Source organism: Chiloscyllium plagiosum, chromosome 23 (genome assembly GCF_004010195.1).
Source record: "Chiloscyllium plagiosum isolate BGI_BamShark_2017 chromosome 23, ASM401019v2, whole genome shotgun sequence".
Classification (NCBI taxonomy): Eukaryota; Metazoa; Chordata; class Chondrichthyes; order Orectolobiformes; family Hemiscylliidae; genus Chiloscyllium; species Chiloscyllium plagiosum.
Genome location: NC_057732.1, coordinates 41189301 through 41216203, shown reverse-complemented (window position 1 = coordinate 41216203; position 26903 = coordinate 41189301). Strand labels below are relative to the sequence as shown.

At 42.8% G+C, this 26903-nt stretch overlaps 1 protein-coding gene across 1 annotated transcript in view; it reads left to right on the top strand.

Annotated features, from left to right (window-relative positions):
- The window catches only part of LOC122561477 (leucine-rich repeat and guanylate kinase domain-containing protein-like), a 159783-nt gene that overhangs the window by 26924 nt on the left and 105956 nt on the right, over positions 1–26903 (top strand). Inside the window, exons 9-10 of the mRNA XM_043713222.1 lie at positions 3927–4013; positions 9892–9998. Of these exons, the coding sequence (XP_043569157.1) occupies positions 3927–4013; positions 9892–9998 (194 nt within the window). The remainder of the gene's footprint in view (positions 1–3926; positions 4014–9891; positions 9999–26903) is intronic.

Sequence of the window (26903 nt, the reverse complement as noted above, 5' to 3'; positions counted from 1 at the left end):
CAATAAAAACTAACACACTATATGCCTTCCTAACAACCCTATCAACCTGAGTGGCAACTTTCAAGGATCTATATACATTGTCACCAAGATCTCTCTGCTCATCTACACTACCAAGAATCTTACATTAGCCAGTACTCTTTATTCCTGTTGCTCCTTCCAAAGTGAATCACCTCACACTTTTCCACATTAAACTCCATTTGCCACCTCTCAGCTCAGCTCTGTAGCTTATCTATGTCTCTCTGTAACCTGCAACATCTTTCAGCACAATCCATAACTCCACCTACCTTGGTGCCATCCGCAAATTTACTAACCTATCCTTCTATGCCCTCATCCAGGTCATTTATAAAAATGACAAACAGCAGTGGCCCCAAAGCAGATCCTTGTACACCCACTTCAGGATGAACATTTACCATCAGCCACCACCATTTCCCATCAGTCTTTTCTCAGCTAGCCAATTTCTGATCCCATGCCACTGTATTTTCTGCAATAGCCTACCCTGGGGAACCTTATCAAGCGCCTTTCTGAAATCCATATACACCACATCAACCACTTTATCCACATCCACATGTTTGGTCACCTTCTCAAAGAACTCAATAAGGTTTGTGAGGCACAAACTATCCTTCACAAAACTGTGTTGACTATCCCAAATTAACTCATTCCTTTCTAGATGATTATAAATCCTATCTCTTGTAACCTTTTCCAACTCTTTACCCATAACCAAAGTAAGGCTCACTGGTCTATAATTACCAGGGTTGGCTCTACTTCCCTTCTTGAACAAGGGGATGACATTTGCTATCCTCTAGTCTTCTGGCACTATTCCTATAGACAATGATGACATAAAGATCAAAGCCAAAGGTTCTGCAATCTCCTCCCCAGCTTCCCAGAGAATCCTAGGATAAATCCCATCTTGCCTAGGGGACTTATCTATTTTCACACTTTCCAGAATTGCTAACACCTCCTCCTTGTGAACCTCAAGCCTGTCTAGTCCAGTAGCCTGTATCTCAGTATTCTCCTTGACAACATTATCTTTCTCTAGTGTGAATACTGACGAAAAATATTCATTTAGCGCTTCCCCTATCTCCTCGGACTCCACGCACAACTTTCCACTACTTATTGGCCCTAATCTTACTCTCGTCATTCTTTTATTCCTGATATACCTATACAAAACTTTAGGATTTTCCTTGATCCTATCTGCCAACAACTTCTCATGTCCCCTCCTGGCTCTTCTTAGATTTCTATTTAGGTCTCTCCTGGCTAATCTATAACTCTCAAGTGCCCTAACTGAGCCTTCACATCTCATTCTAAGATAAGCCTTCTTCATTTGGATGATTATATGAATAGGAAGGGTTTGGAGGGATACGGGTCGGGTGCTGGCAGGTGGGACTAGATTGGGTTGGGATATCTGGTCGGCATGGACGGGTTGGACCGAAGGGTCTGTTTCCATGCTGTACATCTCTATGACTCTATGACTCCTCCTCTGGATGAGAGCTTCAACTTCTTTAGTAAACCGCGGCTCCCTCGCTCGACGACTTCCTCCCTGCCTGACAGGTACATACTTATCAAGAACACGCAGTAGCTGTTCCTTGAATAAGCTCCACATTTCAATTGTGCCCATCCACTGCAATTTCCTTCCCCATCCTATGTATCATAAATCTTACCAAATCTTGTCATAATTGCCTTTCCCCCAGCTATAACTCTTTCATGGCGGTCTATACCTATCCCTTTCCATTGCTAAAGTAAGCATAACTGAGTTGTGGTCACTATCACCAAAGTGCTCACTTTCCTCAAAATCTTAACACCTGGCTGGGTTCATTACCCAGTACCAAATCCAATGTGCCTCGCCCCTTGTTGGCCTGTCTACATACTGTGTCAGGAAACCATCCTGCACACATTGGACAAAAATTGACCTATCTAAAGTACTCAAACTACAGTATTCCTAGTCAATATTTGGAAAGTTAAAGTCCCCCATAACAGTTGCCCTGTTACTCTCGCTCCTACCCAGAATAATCTTTGCTATCCTTTCCTCTGCATCTCTGGAACTATTCGGAGGTCTATAGAAATCTCCCAACAAGGTGACCTCATCTTTTCTGTTTCTAACCTCAACCCATACTACCACAGTAGATGAGTCCTCAAATGTCCTTCCTGCCACTGTAATCCTGTCCTTGACTAACAATGCCACACCTCCCCCTCTTTTGCCATCTTCCCTGTTCTTACTGAAACATTTAAATCCTGGAACCTGCAACCAACCATTCCTGTCCCTGCTCTATCCATGTCTCTGAAATGGCCGCAACATCGATGTCCCAGGTACCAATCCATGCTGCAAGTTCGCCCACCTTATTTCGGATGCTCCTGGTGTTGAAGTAGACATACTTCAAACCACCTTCCTGCTGCCCGTACATTCTTGCGACCTTGAAACCTTATTTCCGACCTCACTACTCTCAACCTCCTGGACACCGGACCTACAATTTAGGTTCCCATCCCCCTGCTGAATTAGTTTAAACCCTCCTGAAGAGCATTAGCAAATGTCCCCCCAGGATATTGGTATCCCTCTGGTTCAGGTGTAGATCATCCTGTCTGTAGAGGTCTCACCTATCCTAGAATAAGCCCCAATTATTCAGGTATCCAAAACCCTCCCTCCTGCACCATCCCTATAGCCATGTGTTCAACTCCTCTCTCTCCCTATTCCTCGCCTCGCTAGCATGTGGCATAGGTCACAAACCAGAGATAACAACTCTGTTTATTCTCGCTGTAAGCTTCCATCCTAACTCTTGAATTTCTGTCTTAAATCCCCATTTCTCCTCCCACGTATGTCGTCAGTGCCTATGTGAACCATGACCTGGGGCTGCCCCCCTCCCTTCCCTTCCCCCTAAAGGATCCCGAAAACATGATTCATGACATCACGAATCCTGGCACCTTGGAGGCAACACACCAACAGTGAGTCTCTCTCACTCCCACAGAACCTCCTCTCTCTCCCCCTAATTATGGAATCCCCAGTGACAAATGCTCTGCTCTTCTCCCCACTTCCCCTCTGAGCAACAGGGACAGACTCCATGGCTTACCCCGGTAAGTCGTGCCCCCCAACAGTATTCAAAATGGCATACTTATTATTAAGGGGAACGGCCACAGGGGATCCTTGCACTGTCGGCTGGTTCCTTTTCTGTCCCCTGATTGTAACCCATCCACCTTCTTCTTGTACCTGAGGTGTGACTACCTCCCTGTAACTCTTCTCGATAACTCCCAAATGATACGAAGTTCATCCTGCACCAGCTCCAGCTCCAATTCCCTAATGCAGTTTTCGAGGAGCTGGCGTTGGGTGTACTTCCTGCAGATGAAGTCAGGAGGGACATTAGTGGTGACCCTTACCTCCCACATTCTGCAGGAGGAATATTCAACTGCCCTAACCTCCATTCCCACTATTCTGAATTCCTAAAGAGACTACTGAAAAATAAAGAATAAAACAAAAAACTAGTTACCTTACCAATCTGATGCACAGAACTCTTTTTTTGGTTAGAGCAGGAGAATGGGTGGGAGACACTACCAAAGTAGTGTTTCACGTAACGCAACTGCCCAAATATATTACTTCACTTACTTGGCAGTCCCATGTCTGCTTCTGCTCAGCAAGCACTCCGCCTATTCACGAGGTAAATTTTTAAATCAGTGACTCACCTTCCTGGCAGCCCTGGGTTATCGCTCCTGCTCTTCCTGCTGCTGAACATAAAATGGAGGGCCCCGACGCTCGAGGTAAGTTTTGAAATCAGTGATTCACCTTCCCGGCAGATCCCTGGTCGTCACTCCTTCTCTTCCTGCTGTTGAACACAAATTGGAGGACCCCCCCAGCACTCGAGGTACTTTTTTATTAATTAAATTATAATAAAGTCAATCCTTGCATGAAGTCAGTTCTTTTTAGATTTTTTTTTCTCCAATAGGAAAACCCTGATTATTTATACTGGATCTTGTACATGGTGCAGAAACTGACTGAGCTGGATCTTAAAAAAGTGAAAGCAATTGATAAGGTAAATTGAATTATTCCTTGAAAATTGTTTTTAATTATATACTGATAGGACCAAGTAAACATAATTATTAAAATTTACATCATGTAATGTAACTTTACAGTTCAGTGATAAAACAATTGTTTAAAATTTATTTTGTTATTTGACATCAGTTTATTTGTATAAAATGTGCTGTAACTGTTTCACATACACAATTTTATTTCTGTAATCACAGCTTACATTTGCTTGAAAAGTGTTAACTTATTTGTAGGTTTTGAATATTAATTTATACGCACTCTGAACAAGAGATATACAGAGTGAACAGTCTTTAAATCTTATGGGCAGAATTCTTCCTTCTGTGCTTAACAAGAACTATTATTTACTGCTAATAACTAGATTCTAATCAGTGATAAACAACCATGAACTGTCACTATATGGCTGCACTAGTTAAGACTCTAACTCCCTCTTAAAGCCCTGACACACACAAACAGAATGTACAGATGAACAAAACGAGATTGGTTTTAAGGGTTAATAGAAAGTAAAACTGGGAAACAGAATTCAATAGCAACAGACTACATGCTTCACTGACATGATCCTTTTTCTTGCCATGATTTTCTGTTCTTTAATCTCCTCTCTCCAGGTTTATTCACTTCTTTACAGAATATTTGGTACACTACAAATTCTCTTAGTTACTAATTAAAAGGCACAGCTTACAGCACTGGTGGGAGAGAATAACTGGATTTCTTCAGACTTTGGGTACTTTTATTGCAGAGAGATTGAGAGGGAGAGAGACACCTTCTGCCTTTCCACAATTTGAAGGTCTCTCATCATATTGTTCGATGGAATCTTATGTGTTTTGGTGTGAGTTCTGTTGAATTTTGTAAAGGGATTTCTGACGTGAGGCTTAGTAAGATTTCTTGTCCCATCTTGTCAAATTTGCCTTATTAATGACCTATTTTGTCCCTATCACACACTCACATCCGATTCCAACCCCGCATTATCACATGCCATTCAGGGAACAGCTTGCCAGTCAGCGGATGTCTACGAAAAGACTGGCAGCCCTTCCACACCCACAATCTTTAAAAAAAACTGCTATGAACCCAGATAAGCTTTAGCATTATGAAGCTTCCCTGCTTGGTCAAGGATGTTTCCAGAAGATGTCATAGAAGGGAAAGTGGCACCAGGATTCCTTGGTAGGAAAGCAAAGGTCCTGGTTCAGGGAATATGCAAAGATTCCACTTCGTTGAAAAGTGGTAGAAGAGGCCATACCACCAGGCCGTGGCAATCTGGTCTGAGGTCAGTACCCAGGTTATTGCCATCTTCATGATCTAGAGGAATGGCCAGCAATATCATAAGAAGATCAAAGACCTTCTTCACTATACCAGGGTAAGTGCCTTCCCTTCGCTGATCTGCACCCTGTTCCCACCAAGGTTTATGGTTTACCATTCACACTATCACCTTCAACGTGTTCCCTCGCCCATACTGACCAACACCTGCCCCACTCCCTCACCCAAATCTCCCACATTAATAACTCTGCGTGCCCTCTGCACACCTTTGCCTCACTTAGGTAATTTCATCTTTCTCCTACCTGCACTAACTCTAACAGATGTGTCACCCACTGTTATCTCACTGAATCCCTCTCTTTCTCTCATGATGGGAGGAAATAGCCAATAACAGAGCAGAGAGAGTCTGTATCGATGGAGGGGTGCCCAACATTAAGCTCCTAGGAGGAGAGAATGATGGCCCTTGCAGGGCAAGAGTGGTTCAGTCTTGCAGTGGTTCCAAATCATCCATGTCCTGTCAACTCTTCATTCTATTACAACTCTCACAGTAGAGCCACTCAGTGTCATTCATTGGTTATCACTGCTAATCACTGGTCATATGCCTTATCTTTCTTTTACCTTGCAGTTACTGCCAGCATCTCCTGTGTTGAAATGGCTGGCTCCCCTAAAAGTTACCTCCTACACCTCTAAGGGTGAGAGCTCTGAGGCCACAGAGGAAGCATTAGCAAGGCTGCCTCCTTCATCCCTATCAGCTCAGATATTGACACTTCAGTGGAAAACTTTAGCATTAGAAAGTATGAGCTCACAATATAAAGCTGTGCATCTGACTGAGGAAGAAATGGCCTAGATTGCTAGAACTTGGAGGTCTGTCAAAGATCAGCCACCATTTCAACCCCAAGCAGGAGAGGACTGTATGGTGTCAGTATTTGAGGATTTCATCCTCATGCATAAGGAGGAACAGAAGCAGCTGACATATATGGGAGGCTATGACCCACATTGCAGCAATGAAGCTGCAGCAAGCAGTGAGTCATGCGACTGTCTAGCTGCCCTCATCGACAGGTTGGCAGCTATCATGGAGTCCAGCCCACCTTAGGATCTATTGGAGAGGTGCGCTCCATGGCTCAGACGTTGGTCCTCAGTACTGAAGTCTAGATGACAGGAATGGGTCTCCTGGTGAGCATTTTAGGTATCCCTTCCTCAGAATACAGGGTAGTGCCAGGAGGCACCCAGCCACAGAAGAAACAACCCCATTCGAAATCTTTACTCAGGACACTCCAGAGGTGGCTGGCACCTCCACTTCCACTCTGTCTGCCCTCCGTGACTGTTGAAGGTTGAGTGGGAACCTTATAACAATCAACAATGGTAACATGGTTGCCATTTGGCTAGCTTTTAAATCCCAGATTTTTATTCACTTAAAATTTCACATCAGCCGTGGTGCGATTAAAATCCATGCTCACAGGGCATTAATCCAGAACTTTGAATTATTAGTCCAGTGACTTCAGCAGTTCCCACCCTCCAAGAGTTCAGTGTCTACAACTGTCATTACCATACTCTATTTTAATTCCAGATTTTCAAAACAATGTCTGCTCAGTTATGTGGTAATTTGCAGCACTGACTAACATATAATAAGATATCCTTCTTTAAAACATTGGCTGTGTGTCAGGCACTTGATTGAGCAAGTTGCAATTTATTTATGTGTTAATTTTTCTACAGAAACAACAAATAAAATTGCTTACAGTTCATTGAAATTTTTGTATGAATTCACTCTTCAAATTTCAACCTTAAACTGACAAAATATGATTCCAACAGTGGCATTATTGCTTGGAAAGCCCTCGCACAAAGTTTGCCATGTGGAATCTGTAACGAAATATGAGTTAGATATATTTCTAAAGTGTACCATATAGCTTTCATAGTTTAGCAGTTCCAGAGATATAGATAATCAGTGAGGGGTTAGTTGCACAAAGCAATGAGCTCTAGTGTACATCTACTGGACTATCGAGAATATGTAATATGATGCCATATTTGGGGTGTTTGGGGTGACTTTAATGCTTCCTATCTGTTGGTTTAACACGAGGACAGGCATGTAAACTTCAGAGGGTGGCCTTCCCACTGCCAGCTTCAACCTATCAGAAATTTTAGGGGTGCAGTAAAGAGATGCCAGGCCACCTAATGGCTTCCTAAGGGCATATCATCACCATTGCAGGTACTTTACCAGTAGTATTAAAAGGCCCTCACTGTGTGGGCAACTGGCAGCTAGCTGCAGGTCTAGTGTTGGACAAAGGTGTGATCTCTCTGTGTGAGCTTCCTGTGCCCATCAGAAGCTGCCTACTCACCCAGGGCTCTTCACTTCACTTTAACCCTCCACTCTCACATCTTGATTCTGGGACTTGCTGGCACTAATGGGATCCAAGACAGAATTTCCTCCTAAGATAGAGGTGGCAGTTTCACCTTGAAGGTGAATTAAAGGGGAAGGTCTTTGAATACTGCTGCAGTGATCAAGGACAGATATTTTAGCCAGAATTGAGAGGGCACAAGTATCAGGAAAGACTGAACAGACTTTAGAAAAAGCAGGTTGAGTAGTAATCTGATAGATGTTTTTAAGTAATAAAAATATATTTGATACCATAGATATGGAAAACTGCTAAAAAGGATAAACCAGAAGTAGAGACCATAAGTTTCAAATTGCCAGCAGTAAGCTCAATAAAGAATTCGAGAAACGCATCCAAAGAATGCACTATCACAAAGAATAATTCAGGCAAATCACATTGATGTATTTAAGAGAAAATTAAATAAACACACAGGGGTAAAGGAATAGAATGCTGTCCTAATAGTGTTAGATAAGGAGGGGTTGGAGGAAGCTTGTACAGAGCTTCTGTTGGACCAAATGGTCAGTTTCTAAGCTGTAGATAAAGATTTACTATTAAATCTAACAGTGAGTATAAATATTACTGTGTCAGCTAATGAGTTCAATGTCGAGAGATTTACAGATGGACTTACAGTAAACAATCTCATGTAATCATCTTTATGAACTATAGCAAACAGAAACTGATGACTTCAGTGAATCACTGTAAAAGAAGGATTTATTCAGCAAAGTTGGAAGGGGTGCAGGATAGTTACATAGTACTAATTATTTGTGTAAAATTAATACCAGTCACTTATTAGCAGTGCTGTCCATTGATATGATTGATGGGAAAATTACCCAATCATTTCCATTTTGGCCAGGATTTGTGATGTCACCATAGCCAGCCTACTTCCTTTATTAGCTATATGACTACATGTTTCATAGAATAATAAGATTGTTTTCAGGCCCTTCTGGGTTGGAACTGGAAACATATAAACATAGAAAATAGGAGCAGCAATAAGTTATTTGGCCCTTCGGGTCTGCTTTGCCGTTCTGAATTGATTTTAACGAGACCAGCCAGGTGGCCCTCATAGAATATGAGTTCCTTGATTGAGATTGTTAATCTAGTCCAATCAGGAGCTCTGGCTGGCAGATAAAAACAAGAGCGTCAGATGCCCAGTTCACTCTGAGAGCTGGATGTGAGGGAGCTGGATCAGTGTTAAGGATTTACCATATATAAATAAAGGGTGATGGGATACCAGAGTTATTTCACATTCAATATGATCATAGCTGATCATTCAACTCAGTACCCTGTTCCTGCTTTCTCTCCAAGCCCTTTGATCCCATTATCACTAAGAAAGAAATCTAATTCTTTACTGAAAAAATTCAATGTTTTGGCTTTGTCCACCTTCTATTGCAGAGAATTCCACAGTCTCACCACTGTCTGGGTGAAGAAATTTCTCCTCATCTCAGTTTTATTTGTCCTACTCCATATCCTAAACTGTCACCAGGAAGCGAAGAGGGGACTGAAAGTACTGAGGTCGCTGCCATGCCAGTTTTCTGGTCCCAGCCACTTTTGCAGAGGTTGTTCCAGGATAGCAAGGCTAACTACATCCATCTCTTGGTGCATTGCAGGTAGCAGTCGGGGCTGTTAAGGGTTAAGTGAAGCCAATTAATGGAGGTATACTTGGAATTTTCAATAAATTGCACTGAATGGGTTTCCTTTGGTGATTGGTGGTGGCCAGCTGGCAGTAGGCAGGGAAAACATGTTGTGCAAATCTCTCTACTTGCGTGGATGTGCCCAAGAGTAACCCCTCCCACCCTCCAGCCACAACAGTAGCAGCCTGGCTGCTGTATTTGCTTAAATATTTAAAAATCTGGAGAGAAGCCCCTTCATGTTTGAAGGATCTATTCTGTTTATCATAACCTGACGCGACTCTCAAGGTGGAAATCCTCTAATTGGAGCTCCAGCATTGAATGCCTATCCACTGAACTTAATTGAATGGAGATCTTATCTCACCCACGGCTATACATTTCAGGAAATTCTGACCACTTTTGCAATGTGCTGAAGCAACATTTGAAGTTCCTTATCACCAACAGGTTTTGAAAAATTTAAGCCCAAATCTCAATGTTTCTTTTTACATCACAGCTGTACTGACTGGCATTGGTTTCTACACTTACCAAGATATATTGGTTTCTACACTTGCTCAAAATTCTTGGAGGCATAACAATGTAATAGATTATGAAAGATATATTTACATCAGTTTTTCTCTCCCAGGTTCTGGCAATCAATAAATATAACCCTCCAGCTGAAGTGGTAGCTGCCAATGACCACATGACCCACATAATGTATAGCTTTCAGCAACTTCAGAGGATTTATGACAGGTATGTATAATGTCCTTAACTGAACTTGTATTTTTCACCTGTAGAGGGTGCTTAAACATTGCAAAATTGTGCACCTAAGGATTGGCTTTAGTCTAATTTAGATGTTTGATGCTTTTGCTCATTGAAAAATCTCTTTCACTTTCAGTTGTAAAGCATTTGGGATTATTAGTTGTTTATTGCCTTCTTGTTAATAGATATAGTTAGGCAGGGTTGGATGATGTTTCAAACATTCCAAATTTGATATGTCTGATGCAATACTATTAAAGACCTTGTGTACTAACTGACAATGATTGTTGACCTTAATATTTTCATTGCTTTTATTCATTCCATCTATGCTGTGGATTATATGTTGTCAACGTTATGCATTTTAACTTATTCATAGAATGTAGAGTAGTAAAGCACAGAAGAAGCCCATTTAACCCATTGGCTTTGTCCAGCACATTCTAAGAGCATTTCAGCTATTCTCAGCTCCTTCCTCATGTTGCGGCAATATCATTTCTCCTAGAAAAATTAATCAGATTCCTAATGAAGGCTACTGTTGAATTCATTTTCAGACCGCACATTCCAAATTTTAACCATTTGCTGCACAAGAGATTGTCCTGTCATGTTGCCTCTGATTCTTTGGCCAAATTGTGCTCTCTGTTATGAATTCTTCAGCATTGCAAACAGCTTGTTTTTGTTAACTCTATCTCAACACTTCTTAATTTAACACAATTCTGTCAGATCAGTTCACAGCCATCTATGCTGTAAATTTCTCTGGTCTATTACCTCTCATCCTTGGAACCATTCTGATGAATCTCTTCTGCACTCTCACCAATGCCTTTACATGCTTCCTAATTGCGGAACACAGATTGGATAAAATACTGGACTTGGGGTCAAATTAGTGTTTAATATTAGTTTATATAACTTCCCAACAAATGTCTTATTGACCGCTTTTGTTGTTCCTCACTAAGATATATTCTTGACTAACAAGGGAGTCAGATTTTCAGGGGTACGCAAGAATGTGGATTTGAGGCCAAAGTCAGATCAGCCATGATTTTATGGATTGGCAAAGCAAGCTCATAGGGCTGAATGGCCTACAACTACTCCTATTTTTGTTTGCTCATGTACATATTATATGTGCATTATGTCCTGCCACCTTCAAAGATTTGTGCTGAAATAGTGTTTTTTAACATTGCACCACTCAGCATGCATTCTCTTTCCTTATTCTTCTGACTAACACCTACATTAATGTTCATATGATTAATGTACATCTGCTCATTGCACCTGCCTGGTTGATGAAGACTATTATGATCAATCTCAGCGTTTACTTTCAGGTTTTCCATACATTTCAAAATTGTGCTGTTCCTACAAGCACAAGCCATGAATCTAAACCAGCAATGGTCCTAGCATTGAATCCTGGGAGAGTTTGTTGTAAGCCTCCTAGCAGTCTACAATAAAACTACCCACTAAAACTTTGTTTTGCATCCTGTAGCCAATTTTGTATCCATGCTGCAAACACATTTATCCTGTGGGTTTCAATTTTGCCATTAAACTCATTATGTAGTACTTTATCAAATCTTTTTGGAAGTCTCAACTTGAACATTGATTATTGAATTGTGAAAAGCATCATGGCCAAACCCAGTTTAATCCTCAATAAATAATGATAAAAAGAACCCGGCTGCCTTTTGTTTAAGAGTCGAGAGTGTGGTGCTGTAAAAACACAGCAGGTCAGGCAGCATCGAGGAGTAGGAGAATCAATATTTCAGCCAAAGCCCTCCATCAGGAGCTCTGATCTCCAGCATCTGCAATTCTCACTTTCTCCTGCCTTTTGTTTAACCTGGGCATTTACGCCTTCCCAGAAACTGTATCATTTACCTGTTTCCCAGCTACCAATCGTGACTTGCCAGACAATTAAACCAGGAAAATCCCTTCACCCTGAGTCATTTATAGCAGGTAATGTAATTGGTAGCATGGTGATGGTTTGTTTTCCTGGCACAAACCATTTGGTTTAACAAGACCTCTTTAATACCAGTAGAGAATGGACTCTAGGAGAAAGTGAGGACTGCAGATGCTGGAGATCAGAGCTGAAAAATGTGTTGCTGGAAAAGCGCAGCAGGTCAGGCAGCATCCAAGGAGCAGGAGAATTGACGTTTCAGGCATAAGCCCTTCTTTAGGAATGAGGAAGGTATGCCAAGCAGGCTAAGATAAAAGGTAGAGAGGAGGGACTTGGGGGAGGGGCATTGGGAATGCGATAGGTGGAAGGAGGTTAAGGTGACGGTGATAAGCTGGAGAGGGGGTGGGGGCGGAGAGGTTGGGAAGAAGATTGCAGGTCAAGAAGGCGGTGCTGAGTCCGAGAGTTGGGACTGAGATAAGGTGGGGGGAGGGGAAATGAGGAAGCTGGAGAAATCTGCATTCATCCCTTGTGGTTGGAGGGTGCCTAGGCGGAAGATGAGGCGCTCTTCCTCCAGGCAATGTGTTGCCATGGTCTGGCGATAGAGGAGGCCAAGGACCTGCATGTCTTTGGTGGAGTGGGAGGGGGAGTTAAAGTGTTCCGCCACGGGGCGGTTTGGTTGGTTGGTGCGGGTGTCCCAGAGATGTTCTCTGAAACGTTCCGCAAGTAGGTGGCCTGTCTCCCCAATGTAGAGGAGGCCACATCAGGTGCAGCGGATGCAGTAAATGATGTGTGTGGAGGTGCAGGTGAATTTGTGACGGATATGGAAGGATCCCTTGGGGCCTTGGAGGGAAGTGAGGGGGGAGGTGTGGGCGCAAGTTTTGGATTTCTTGCAATTGCAGGGGAAGGTGCCAGGAGTGGAGGTTGGTTTGGTGGGGAGTGTGGACCTGACGAGGGAGTCACAGAGGGAGTGGTCTTTCCGGAACGCTGATAGGTGAGGGGAGGGAAATATATCCCTGGTGGTGGGGTCTGTTTGGAGGTGGCGGAAATGACGAAGGATGATACGATGTATCTGGAGGTTGGTGGGGTGGTAGGTGAGGACCAGTGGGGTTCTGTCCTGGTGGCGATTGGAGGGGCAGGGTTCAAGGGCGGAGGAGTGGGAATGGAGGAGATGCGGTGGAGAGCATCGTCAACCACGTCTGAGGGGAAATTGCGGTCTTTGAAGAAGGAGGCCATCTGGGTTGTTCGGTAATATAACAGTTCCTGATGATGCTTGGCACAATCCGTAGACTTGGGGATCCCATGTTTTTGGCCTTATTGTAATCAGTGGTGGGAAGGAAAGAATGGATTATCTACATTAGTTCAGTTAGCTTGAGACTATTTAAGTATGGAGAAAGTGGGTACTGCAGATGCTGGACATTCCTAATGAAGAGCTTATGCTCGAAACGTTGACTCTCCTGCTCCTTAGATACTGCCTGACCGGCTGTGTTTTTCCAGTGCCACACTTTTTGATACCTGTTTAAGTATGCGAAAATGAGGACTTCAGATGCTGGCGATCAGAGTCGAGAATGTGGTGCTGGAAAAGCAAAGCAGATCAGACAGCGTCCAAGGAGCAGGAGAATCAATGTTTCGGGCATAAGCCCTTCATCAGAAATGAGGTTTGTGGGCCAGAGGGGCTGAGAGATAAACGGGTGGGGCTGGGTGGAAGGTAGCTGGGAATGTGATATGTGGTTGAAGGAGGGGGCAAAAAGGTGATAGGTCAGAGATGAGGATAGAGCGGATGGGTGGAAAGAAGGATGGACAGGTCAAGAGGGCAGTGCTGAGTTGGAGGCTTGTGACTGTGAATAAGGTGGGGGGAGTGGAAATGAGGAAACTGGTCAAATCCACATTGATCCTCTGTGTTTGCAGGGTTCCAAGGCGGAAGATGAGGTGTTCTTCCTCCAGGCATTGGGTGGTTAGGGATTGGCGATGGAGGAGACGCAGGACCTGCATGTCCTTGGTGGATTGGGAGGGCGAGGTAAAGTGTTCGGCCACAGTGCGGTGGGGTTGATTGGTGCAGGTGTCCCAGAGATGTTCTCTGAAATGATATGCAAGTTGGCATCCTGTCTCCCTAATGTAGAGGAGACTACATTGATTTCAACGGATACAGCAGATAACGTGTGTGGAAGTACAGGTAAATTTCTGTTCAATATGGAAGGATACTTTGGGGCCTTGGATGGAGGTAGGGCGGAGATGTGGGCACAGGTATTGCACTTGTGTTGGCAGGGGAAGGTGCCGGAAGTTGAGTGTGGGCTGGTGGGAGGCGTGGATCTGACAAGGGAGTTGCGGAGGAAAGGATCTCTCAGAAGCATAGATGGGGTGAGAAGGGAAGTATATCCTTAGTGGTTGGGTCTGTTAGTAGGTGGCGAAAGTGGCGGAGGATGATGCAATGTACCCGGAGGTTGATAGGGTGGAAGGTGAGGACCGGGGGATACTGTCCTTGTTGCGATTGAAGAGGTGGGGTTCAAGGGTGGAGGTCCGGGAAGTGGAGGAGATGTGCTGGAGGACATTGTCGACCACATGGGAGGGGAAATTGTGGTTTTTGAAAAAGACGCCATCTGGGATGTTCTATAGTGGAATTGGTTATCCTGGGAGCAGATGCGGCGGAGATGGAGAAATTGGGAATAAGAGATTTTGTTTTTACAGGAGGTAGGGTGGGAGGCGGTGTAGTCCAGGTAGCTGTCGGAGTCTGTGGGTTTGTAGTAGATATCAGTGGTTAGTTGGTTGCCGGAGATAGAGATGGAGAGGTCCAGGAAGGGGAGGAAGATGTCTGAGATGGTCCCGTTTAAGTATGTCTACTGACTCCCCTTAAGTGCATGGTCCTACCAGACACTAATACCGTCTATGAACTGAATACATTTGAACACAGAGTAAAGCCTTGTGTGTTATGGCTCACCATTTCGGCACGAGAATCAAGCTCCATTATTTAGGATTTGATGTGTTTTATCTCCTGGTTATAATTTTTTTGGAACCAGTGCTCTAATGGGGGACTTTAAGCTATGTTTGGATAGATTAATTTAGATGGGCCAAAGAACTTCCTCATCTGTCCCTACCTTGTGATTAACGTATTCATTAAAATAAAAAAAAACATAATTTTTCCATTGACCCTGGGGCTGCTGTCTCATTAGAGAGAGATAACTAGTGGTGGGTTAACATCGAGTCATCACACATCAAGGGAGAGGAGAGGTAGAGAAGGATAGTCCTTCATGGTAACTTCAGTACCTTAGTATCCTAAACCATTGCAGCTCTTCAGAAAGAAAAATAAAAGTTTCTGCTCATATTATGCTTTCATGTACTGGGTCATCACCAATTGCTGTGTTTTTAAAATTTATTCATGGGATGTATGCACTGCTGGCTACTTCAGCATTTATTATTTATATTGATATTTAATGTGTATCCCTAATTACTCAATGAGATTAAGAGTTATGGATCTGGAGTCATATGTAGATCAGACCCAAGTAGGGACAGGAGATTTCCTTCCCTGAAGGACATTAGTTTGCACCATCTGCCATGGTGGGACATGATACGATTGTCATGAAAAAGTGTTTATTCCAAGACTGTCTTCACTTCAGGTTTTTCATCATCTAGCTTTACAGTCAGTGAAACACTTGTTGAAATGAAGTTACTGTTTAAATGGGAGGGAAGTGACAGCTAATTTGTGCATAACAACATTCCACAAACTGCAGTGAGAAGTGACTCGGTAAGTATTTTCTGAAGATGTTGTTTGAGGGCTAAAGACTGGTCAGGTAGATATTCTCATTCATTATTACCTAATTGAATAAATGGCAATAAATTTCCACAGGCCTTCTGGTTCAAGTTTGTTTTGCACTGAGATTGCAATGGGATGAGTGAACTTCTTTAGCCAGTTTTCACAGAATTTTGTTTGGGGCCAAACCATGTCATTTGCTAAAGAAAGTCAACCACATCAGACATGTTCAAGGCGGGGAGGACTGCTAAGTCAGAAATTTCCTCAACCGCAATCTGGCAAACAACCAATGGCTGATATGCCAGCTGATAAGAGATTCCTTGGCCACTTAATGCCACAGCTGAAGCCTACTTGTGAGTCTAGTCCGGAGTGTGGGCTGACACCCTGAAGAAACATTTTGAGTTTCACAATCTACTATTACAGGGGATCACTAAGACAAACCAGACTTTTTGCTGAGGGATTTTGTTCAGCTTGCATTGTATTCTGTGGGATCTCTGGACTGGCTGGTGCCCACAGTAAGGGAAGATGTATGTAAATCATTTGAAATGAAGGGAATGTCGTCACATTCATTTGCAACCTTAGGATTAGGAGCCATTTGAGGGAGGTGTGGCAGGAAAGTGGTACCAGAACTTATATAAAAAAAACATAGTTACCCATTTTTCTTTCAATGCATGGTCTTTGATTTATTGCTGATTAGATAATGCCAACATTCATGGGAACTTAGGAACAGAAGGAGACCATTCAACAGATCTCATCTGTCTGTTTTACTGTTCAGTTAGATATTTGGTAATTTTTATCTTAAATTCATCTATCCATCTTGGTTCTTTAACACATAATAGCACTGGGAAAGAAAATTGTATTAAACACAGATGTGAAATTTTGAATAGACCATTCTCTAACATTTCTGCTACTATAACATGTCTGAATAAAGAGGTTATTCTCTGTGTAATGTACTGGGAGTGGAGGGGTGGGCATAATTCATTCATGGCATGTCTGTGCCAACGTTAGGCCAGCATTTATGGCCCTCCATATTTGTTGTTGAGAAGGTGGTGATAAACTGCCCTCTTGAATCAATGTAGTCCATTTGCTATAGACTCACAATGCCATTAGGGCATATGTGCTGTCCTTGTCATTCCAGATGGTGGAGGCTATGGATTTGAAAAGTGTTGTCTAAGGACCATTGGTGAATTCCTGCAGTATAGCAGATGGTATACACTGCTGCTGAGCATGGGTGGTGGAGGCCTTGAATGTTTGTGGATTTAGTGCCAATTAGTGGGCTGCTTCTTGAGTGTTGTTAGAGGTATTAACAAGTGATTTTTGAATGAGGCATAATTTGCTATAACTACAATTAGCCAACAGTTACATTCCCCTCCATGATCTTTATTCCAAGCTTTCCTCTTTTTTGATTAATTGTCATGGTGGTATGTTTATGATGCCTGACCTTTAACACTGAAGCTGAACCATTTTAACTACTATCTGGACTTTGGAAAGAGGACAGCAAGATTCCTTTTCTCCCAAACCTAATGCTTCTTATTCTCCAAAGTTCTCATTAGACAATCATAGAACATAGAACATTACAGCGCAGTACAGGCCTTTCGGCCCTCAATGTTGTGCCGACCTGTGAACTAATCTAAGTCCACCCCTCTACACTATCCCATCATCATCTAGATACTAATCCAAGGACTGTTTAAATGCCCCTAATGTGGCTGAGTTAACTACATTGGCAGGCAGGGCATTCCACGCACTTACCACTCTTTGAGTAAAGAACCTGCCTCTGACATCTGTCTTAAATCTATCACCCCTCAATTTGCAGCTATGCCCCTTTTTACAAGCCGACATCATCAACCTAGGAAAATGACCCTCACTGTCCAGCCTATCTAATCCTCTGATTATCTTGTATGTCTCTATTAAATCCCCTCTTAGACTTCTTCTCTCCAATGAGCACAGACCCAAATCCCTCAGCCTTTCCTCCAGACTAGGCAACATTCTGGTAAATCTCCTCTACACTTTTTCCAATTCTCCCACACTCTTCCTGTAATGGGGCGACCAGAACTATGCACAGTATTCCAAGTGAGACTGCACTAGCATTTTGTACAGTTGCAGTGTTACATCATGGCTCCCGAATTCAATCCCTGTACCAATAAAACCTAACACACTGTATGCCTTCATAACAGCACTATCAACCTGGATGGCAACTTTCAGGGATCTATGTACATGGACACCAAGATTCCTCTGCATATCCACAGTACCAAGAATCTTTCCATTGATCCAGTATTCTGCTTTCCTTTTATTCTTCCCAAAGTTATTCACCTTACATTTATCTACATTGAACTCCATTTGCCACCTCTCAACCAAATTCTGCAGTTTATTCAAGTCCCCTTGCAATCTGCAACAATCTTCCACACTGTCCACCCACTCTCCAATGCATTCAAGAATGAACAGTCTTGTCTTTGCAAAATAGCTGTTTCTCCCAGCAGGGCAGAATTTTCAGTGCTTCAAGTACACAGAACAAAGGCATTTTTAACCTTTGACTGATCTGTCAACCATTATATATTGCATAAATGTTTTATGGCTACTACTTCTAGATTTATTTGTACTCTACCATTTCTCAGGTAATGGCTACACTTTCATGTGCTTTTTATAGGTTGACATAACCTCTTAGTTTATCTTCTAGTTTAATTGCAATATACTGTATTACCTCTGCTGTTTGTTCCAAACTCTGTCCAATTCAGACCTTGCATTATAGAGCCATAAAGTCATACAGCATAGAAATAGACCCTTTGGCCCAACCAGTCCAAGCTGAACATAATCCCTAAACTAATCCTACCTGCTTGCTCCTGCCCCATATCCCTCAAAACCTTTCCCAATCATGTACTTATCTAATTGTTGTTTAAATGTTGTAACTGTGCCCACATCCACCAATTCCTCAGGAAATTCATTCCACACACGAACCGCCCTCTGTGTAAAACATTTTTTAAATCTCTCTCCTCTCCCAAGACTTGAAATCCTCCATCCTAGGGAAAAGACACCTACCATTAATGCAATCGATATCCCTCATGATTTCATAAACCTCTACAAGATCACCTCTCAACCTCTTATGCTGCAGTGAAAAATATCCCAGCCCTTCCAGCCTTTCTTTATAACTCAAACCTTCCATACCCAGCAGCAGCTTGGTAAATCTTTGCTTAACCATCTCCAGCTTGATAATATCCTTCCTAGAACTGGGTGACCAGGACTGGACACAGGATTCCAGAAGAAGCCTCACCAATGTCCTGTAAAACCTCAGCATGACTTCCCATATTCAAAGGACTGAACAATGAAGGCAAATGTATTAAATGCCTTTTTAACAACCCTGTCTACATGCGATGTTAACTTCAAAGAATTATGTAACTGAACCTACAATACTACCCAAAGCCCTGCCATTAATTGTGTAAGTCCTGCTCCTATCTGCTTGCAATGCCTCACAATTATCCCAACTAACTCCATCTGTCATTTTTCAGCTCCTCGACCCAATTGATCAAAATCCTTTTGTAAATTTAGAAAACCTTCTTCACTGTCTATTATGCCATCAATGTTGGTGTTGTCTGCAAACTTACTAACTGTGCTTTCTATATTCTCATCCAAATAATTTATATAAATGACAAACATCTGAAAACTGAAGGCAAATCTGCCTCTAGTCAATCTTAGCTGAAATTTTGTTCACAACTGAGGTTTACAAGTTGGCTATTGGCCATCATAAGGCCCATCACTGCATTTCTTTAGTAAAGCTCTTCTTGCATTCAGTCAAAACTACCTCAGTGAATATATACTGAACTTCACATGTCCAATCCATGCTCTGTGACATGTAATGATTGACAGGTAAAAGTTAATGGTATGTAGCAGTGATGCATCAATCTGTTTCATGGCTATATTGTTGAATTATTTAAGTGAAAGTGCTGAGGCTCAATATGAATAAGTGGTTAGTGAGTTTGATTGAATTCCACTGTCATCTTGTACTTTTAAGAATCTGGCATATTGACTAATGTGGGTAACCGCTAAAGTGGGTTCCTATTGGTGCTGTCCCAGCTGAATTGACCTCATCCAGTAAAATGCTAACAACATAGCAACATTGTTTCATGATTCTGGTAATAGCACTAAGTTTAACAGCCTTCAAGTCAGCGGAAAACCAGTTGCTGAAGTATTGCCATCTGCTGCAGGAAATTCTTCAATGAACAGCACCATAAAGCAATCATACACACACGCACATACACATACATATGCCTTTGCTTTTTTGCTCCACCACTGTCCATCTCAGTCTTTATTCTTTTTATTTGTAACAGGCTACACAAGTTATTTCATCACCTTTCCAACTAACTAATACCAGAAAGATGGCACAGTTTTTATTCATTCACAGGATGAGGGCATTGCTGGCTAGGCTAGCATTTAATGCCCATCACTAATTGCCCAGAAGGCAGTTGAGATTCAACTATATTGCACTTATCCCTGGACCATTTGGACAACAAGGATACCTACATCCTGCTAATTGACTACAGCTCTGCCTTCAACATCATTATCTTCTTCAGACTGATTTCAAAATGTCGTGATCTTGGTCTCAGCTCAGCCCTCTGTAACTGGATCCTCAGCTTTCTAACCTACAAACTGCAATCAATGTAGATAGGTAACTGCATTTCTTCCACAATAACACTTAACACTGTTCACCCACGAGAGTTGCAGAATTCCAAACGAAGACCATCTATCGGTTCACTGGCAACACCACTGTAATAGAAAGGATATCTAACAATGTCCAGCCAAAATACAGACGGGAGATAGAGGGTTTGGTGAAGTGGTTCAATGAGAACAAGCTCTCTCTCAACATAGGCAAGACTAAAGAACTGATCATTGACTTTAGTAAGGAAGGAGTAGAACATGCCCCCATCTACATCAATGGAACTGAGGTCGAGAGGGTGGAGAGTGTCAAGTTCCTTGGAGTGACAATACCAACAACCTGTCCCAGTCTTCCCACATAGTTGCAATGGTGAAGAAGGCACAACAACACCTTGCTCAGGCAGCTCAAGAGATTTGGCGTGTCTATAAAGAGGATTCCTGAAGAAGGGCTTATGCCCGAAACGTCGATTCTCCTGCTCCTTGGATGCTGCCTGACCTGCTGCGCTCTTCCAGCAACACATTTTTCAGCTCGTGTCTATAAAGACCCTCACTTCTGAAGACCTCCTCGTGGGTCTGCTCCTGGGCCTGGCTAAACTGGCCATCAACAGGTCCAGGCAGCAGGCCGTGGAGGGGGTCGTTAGGGCCGACTGCCTGCCCCTCTTCCGCGGTTACGTTAGGGCCCGGGTGTCCTTGGAGAAGGAGCACGCGGTGTCCACCAACACCCTGGAGTTGTTCAGGGAGAGGTGGGCGCCGCAGGGAGTGGAGTGCATTATTTCCCCCTCCAACTCTATTTTGATTTAGTCCCTACCTTTACTGTTTGATCACACAGCATTGCCTTTTTTATGAAGGGCACTGCTTGTCACTGGCCACTTGGGTGTTTTCCTATCTTCCTGGTGGTGGAAATTGAATAAAGATTCGTTCACTTTGTGTCTCTCACTGTGTTTCACACCTGCACACACACACCATGGGTGCTGAGGAAAAAAATAAGCACTACTGCAGTTAGGTGGTCGTGTGGGGGTTAAATTTTAAAAAAAAGGACAGAAGTGTCTCTTTGTGAAGAAAAAAGGAAAGACCCTCACTAACTTCTACAGATGCACAATTGCAAGCATATTGTGCGGGTGCATGACGGCCTGGTATGGAAACTGCTCTGCCCAGGATTGGAGGAAACCGCAGAGGGTGGTGTGCACAGTCCAGGCCATCACAGGAGCCAACCTTCCATCCATGTACTCCATTTACACAGCTCGCTACTGCAGAAAGGCAGCCAACATCATCAAAGACCCTTCACGTCCCAGTAATGATCTCCTACAATCTCTTCCGTCATGCAGAAGATACAGAAGCCTGAAATCACCTACCAGTAGATTCAAGGACCACTTCTTCCTGGCCAATATAAGACCATTGAATGGACTATCTAGCCTCAAATAATGCTGATCTTGTGAACATTGATCTCTCTTTTATGGCCTGTGCAATGTTACCAGTATGCCTCCTGTTCTGTACATCATTGCTTAATATGATCTGCCTGTAGTGCTTGTAAGAGTGTGGTGCATCCAAGGAGCAGGAGAATTGACGTTTCGGGCATAAACCCTTCATCAGGAATGAGAGGCTTTGAATATGGGAAGTCATGTTGAGGTTGTACAGAACATTGGTGAGGCACCTTCTGGAATCCTGTGTCCAGTTCTGGTCATCAGCAGGTCACAAGCTTCATTCCTGATGAAGGGTTTATGCCCGAAACTTTGATTCTCCTGCTCCTTGAATGCTGCCTGACCTGCTGTGCTTTTCCAGCACCACACTCTCGACTCTGATCTCCAGCATCTGCAGTCCCCACTTTTTCCTGTACTGCTTGTAAACAAAGCTTTTCACTGTACTTCAGTACACATGACAACAAATAAATCAATCAATATTGCTGTGGATCTGGAGTCACAAAAAGACCAGGCTGGGTAAGGATGAGAGTTTACTTCCCTAAGAGGCATTAGTGAACCAGATGGGATTTTTCAACAATCAACAATGGATTCACAGTCATCAGTATATTCTTAACTCCACCACCTACCAAGATTGGATTCAAACCTACGTCCCAGAACATTACCTAGGTCTCTGGATTAACAGTCTAACCGTAATGTCACTAGGCTACCACCTCCCTGATCAAGTACTTCCACATTTCAACATTTACCCAGTACAAGAGCTCCTCATTTGGTGCCCCCTCCCTACCCCTTATCACTGTACTCTATGACTCACCTGTTGTTTAGTTCAGCAACTGAATCTTATGGGACGTGTACAACAGTGCTTGGCTTACAAACATTGAGGAGAATAATGTAGGGTGCTGGCCCACTGACATTGCTCTTCGGCTGCAGCTTCAGTTGACAGTGATAAACCTTCATGTTGACAGCATCAGATTTTCACATTGACAGTGAAATTCACAAGCAACATCTCTGAGCAGAGCTTATGTTACAAAATATTTATCTCTTAAATGGCTGCAACTCTTTAATTTTCCAAAACTACATAATTTTGATATGAACTGCTGCTCTTCATGAATATATGTTTAAAACTGAATCTGGGAAATACCAGATAATTAACTTTGCTTTAAACCAGCTTGAGTTTCTCAGCATAGAGAAACTGGGTGGCCCGGTGGCACAGTGGTTAGCACTGCTGCCTCATAGCGCCAGAGACCTGAGTTCAATTTCCGCCTCAGGCGACTGACTGTGTGGAGTTTGCATGTTCTCCCCGTGTCTGCGTGGGTTTCCTCCGGGTGCTCCGGTTTCCTCCCACAGTCCAAAGATGTGCAGGTCAGGTGAATTGGCCATGCTAAATTGCCCGTAGTGTTAGGTAAGGGGTAAATGTAGGGGTATGGGTGGGTTGTGCTTCGGTGGGTCAGTGTGGACTTGTTGGGCCAAAGGGCCTGTTTCCACACTGTAATGTAATCTAATCTAATCTAAAATCATAGATAATTGACCTATTTCTCCAGCCCCACAGCATATTTACTTGAGATACTCAAGATAGCAATGCCAGCAGAATGTGCCAGCAGAAGAATCCAGATTTTGTTTCAGCATTCATTTAAGAAAAACCTAATCGCAGCAATCAATATTTTTGTGCTAAATCTCTCAATTCCGAGCTTTTCAAAAGTTTCCAGTGCATTGCTATGCTTGTTATTGAATAGGTTTTATGCCTGCGCAACTCATAAGACTCATCATCTTCCTTCTGCCTATTAGAAATTGAACTAAAATTTTCAACATTTACTTCGTTTAGGACACTTGCTGTCATGTGCAAAATAGTGGATTCCCAATCAAGATATAAAAAAACCTCGTGAAGCACTTGATCACCCAGTTTCCTGTAGAAAATATAGTTTGAATGACTCTGAACGTGTCATGTTAATGCAAAATTTACAACTGTAGAAATGTGGTGAAGAAGGAGAAAGAATAGTAACTTGCACGGAGTCAGAGTTGAGCGGTATGAGAGGCGTGGGTTCTGTTACTTTTCACCTTTGATATGTGAGTTGAAAAACTCAGAGTGAATAAAAGAATAACATAAAGGTTCTGCATGGAATAAACATGACTGAACTATTGAACCAGGTTCGCTGAAAGCAGTTTAAGACCTGAATCTTCCCGGGTCCTTGGAAGCTGGTGGTGTATGAGATTGTAAGATGGGTGCTAGTGTAGAAGTGGGGATAGATTGAAGCCAGGAAAGTAGCAAAAAGTCCCAATGGGACAGCTCCCCAATTCTGTTCTGCCTCTGAATATAATTCTTAGGATGTGTTACCATGGAGATGGGCAACCATTGAGACCAAGTTCCACTTATGGGTTATTTTCATACATGTGTGAAGTTTGCTTGGTGTTGCAAAAGCCAAGTCAAGAGGCAATCTCCTGGCTCAAGGTCAAAGGATTTTCAGAGCTGGCTCCCTATGCTGCCACCTTGCTATAAAATAACCACAAACTCTGCTAAATTCATTCCCTTTACACTCTGATGGCCCCAGCTGCTCTGGTCAATTTATCGTGGAATCTTACGCAAGGTTTTGAGAGCATCTCCATTTTAAGGTACCTGGTGAGCTTCTTGAGCCGCTGCATTCCATGTGGTTAGGTAGACTCACATTGCCACTAGGGAGGGAATTCCAGGATTTTGATCCTACGACACTGAAGGAATATATTTTCAAGTCATGGTGGTGAGTGATTGAGGGTTTGGAGGAGTTGTCTAGAGAGGTTTGGTGAATTTCTACAGTGCATCTTGTAGTTGGTACACATTGCTGCTACTGAATATCATTGGAATGAATATTTATGAATGTGGTGCCAATCAAGTGGGCTGCTTAGGCCTGGATGGTGTCAACCTTCTTGAGTGTTGTTGGAGCTGCAGCCATCCAGGCACGTGGGGACTATTCCATCACACTCCTGACTTGTGCCTTGTAGATAGTGGACAGGCTTTGGGGAGTCAGGAAGTGAGATACTTGCTGCAGTATTCCTAGCCTCTGTTCTACTGTTGAGGCCACAGTATTATGTGGTTGGTTATGCGGAGTTTATGTTCAATAGTAACCCCCAGTATATTGAAACCGAGGAATTCAGTGGTGGTAATGCCATTAAATGTCAATGGCAGTGATTAGATTGTCTCTCATTGGAAATGGACATTGCCTGGCATTTGTGTGGCATGAATGTTACTTACCATATGTTTGCCCAGGCCTGGATATTGTCCTTCATTTGGGCATAGACTGCTTCAGTATCTGAGGAGTTTCAACTACTGCATAACATTATACAATCATTGGTGAACATTCCCACTTCTGACCTCTTGATGGAGCAGCTGAAGGTGTTTGGACCAAGGACACTACCCTGAGGGAGTCTTGTAGAAACGTTCTGGAGCTGAGATGACTGACCTCTAACAACCACAACCATCACCTTAAATGCCAGGTGTGACCTCAATTAGCAGAGACATTTCCCCCTGATTCCCATTGACTCCAGTTTTGCTCGGGCTTCTTGATGCCACATTAGGTCAAATGTAGCCTTGATGTTAGGGGCAGTCGCTCTCATCTCTGAAATTCAGTTCTTTAGAATGATGATGTTGGGTGCATTTGTACTTACAGTATTACATTTTATTTTGCTCAAAATTTGCAGAAATCCATGTAAAATTCTGTAAATCCCTCTTAAGAAATACAATCAGTCTGACCTAATATTAGGACACAGACAGACTTTAAACACCTTCAATGTATTATCTGAGCTGAGATGGTACCTGTTGTTAAAAACTACCTTGAGAAGGTAACTTTAAAAAAGTTCTGGGATTTACATATGAAGGAATCAAACTAACATGATCAGTCTAAAAGATGAAGACTCCAGTTGAATTTGTTTAATATTACATTCCATGACACTGCAATCCTGTTGCTATAAATTCTGTGCCATACAATTCTGCTCCAAAACCACCTGATGAGGAAGCAGTGCTTCGAAAGCTAGTGCCTCCAAATAAACCTGTTGGACTATAACCTAGTGTTGTGTGATTTTTAACTTAGCCTTTTCTCAGCCTGATAAAAGAAATTAAACTAGACTGACAATCTGCCATTGAACAAGGCACCAGAAACGATAACAACATACAAGACCTCTTTCCACCTATCACATTTCCGACGCCCCTCCCCCAAGTCCCTCCTCCCTACCTTTTATCTTAGCCTGCTGGACAAACTTTCCTCATTCCTGAAGAAGGGCTTATGCCCGAAACGTCGATTCTCCTGTTCCCTGGATGCTGCCTGACCTGCTGCGCTTTTCCAGCAACACATTTTCAGCTCTGATCTCCAGCATCTGCAGACCTCACTTTCTCAACATACAAGTCCTGCCAACCTTACAAAATCCTCCTTAAGAACATCGGATGGTTTTTGCTAAATTTGGGAGAGAGCTATGCTACAACTAGGCAAGCAGCAGCTTGATAATATTCATTCTCATCGAATCACACATTGCAGAAAATAGGCTGAATTTTGCTGAAAAGTTTTTTAAAGACACAGTTGCTAGACTGGGCCTGTTGCAGGAGGTGAGGGGACCAATAAGAGGGAAAAAATACTTTATTTTATCCTCACTAATCTATGTGTAACAGATAACAGATTGATAACAGTAATAGAGTGACCACTGTACAATTCTTATGAACACAAATTTTGGCCTTCACATTATTATGACACAACTTGACAAATCACAAATCAAAGAGGAGACTCAGATAGAGGTTATGATCATTTGTTCAAGCATATGCTAGGAGAGGCAGCCTTAATACAATCTAATTCTGGATTACTGGTGCTGGAAGAGCACCGCAGTTCAGGCAGCATTCAAGGAGCTTCGAAATCGACGTTTCGGGCAAAAGCCCTTCATTCCTGATGAAGGGCTTTTGCCCGAAACGTCGATTTTGAAGCTCCTTGGATGCTGCCTGAACTGCTGTGCTCTTCCAGCACCACTAATCCAGAATCTGGTTTCCAGCATCTGCAGTCATTGTTTTTACCTTAATACAATCTAAGACAGAAGTCTGGAAATGCCAATGTGAGATATTGTGTTATAGGTTATTTTTATTAACACTCACCAGCTCACTATATTCATTAACACTGGGTTCCTATTCATTCATTCATAACACTTTACTAACCCATTATTTACTGTAACACGGTCTCATTCATTCATTCATTCATAAAACCCCGGTTCTGTAGTATATT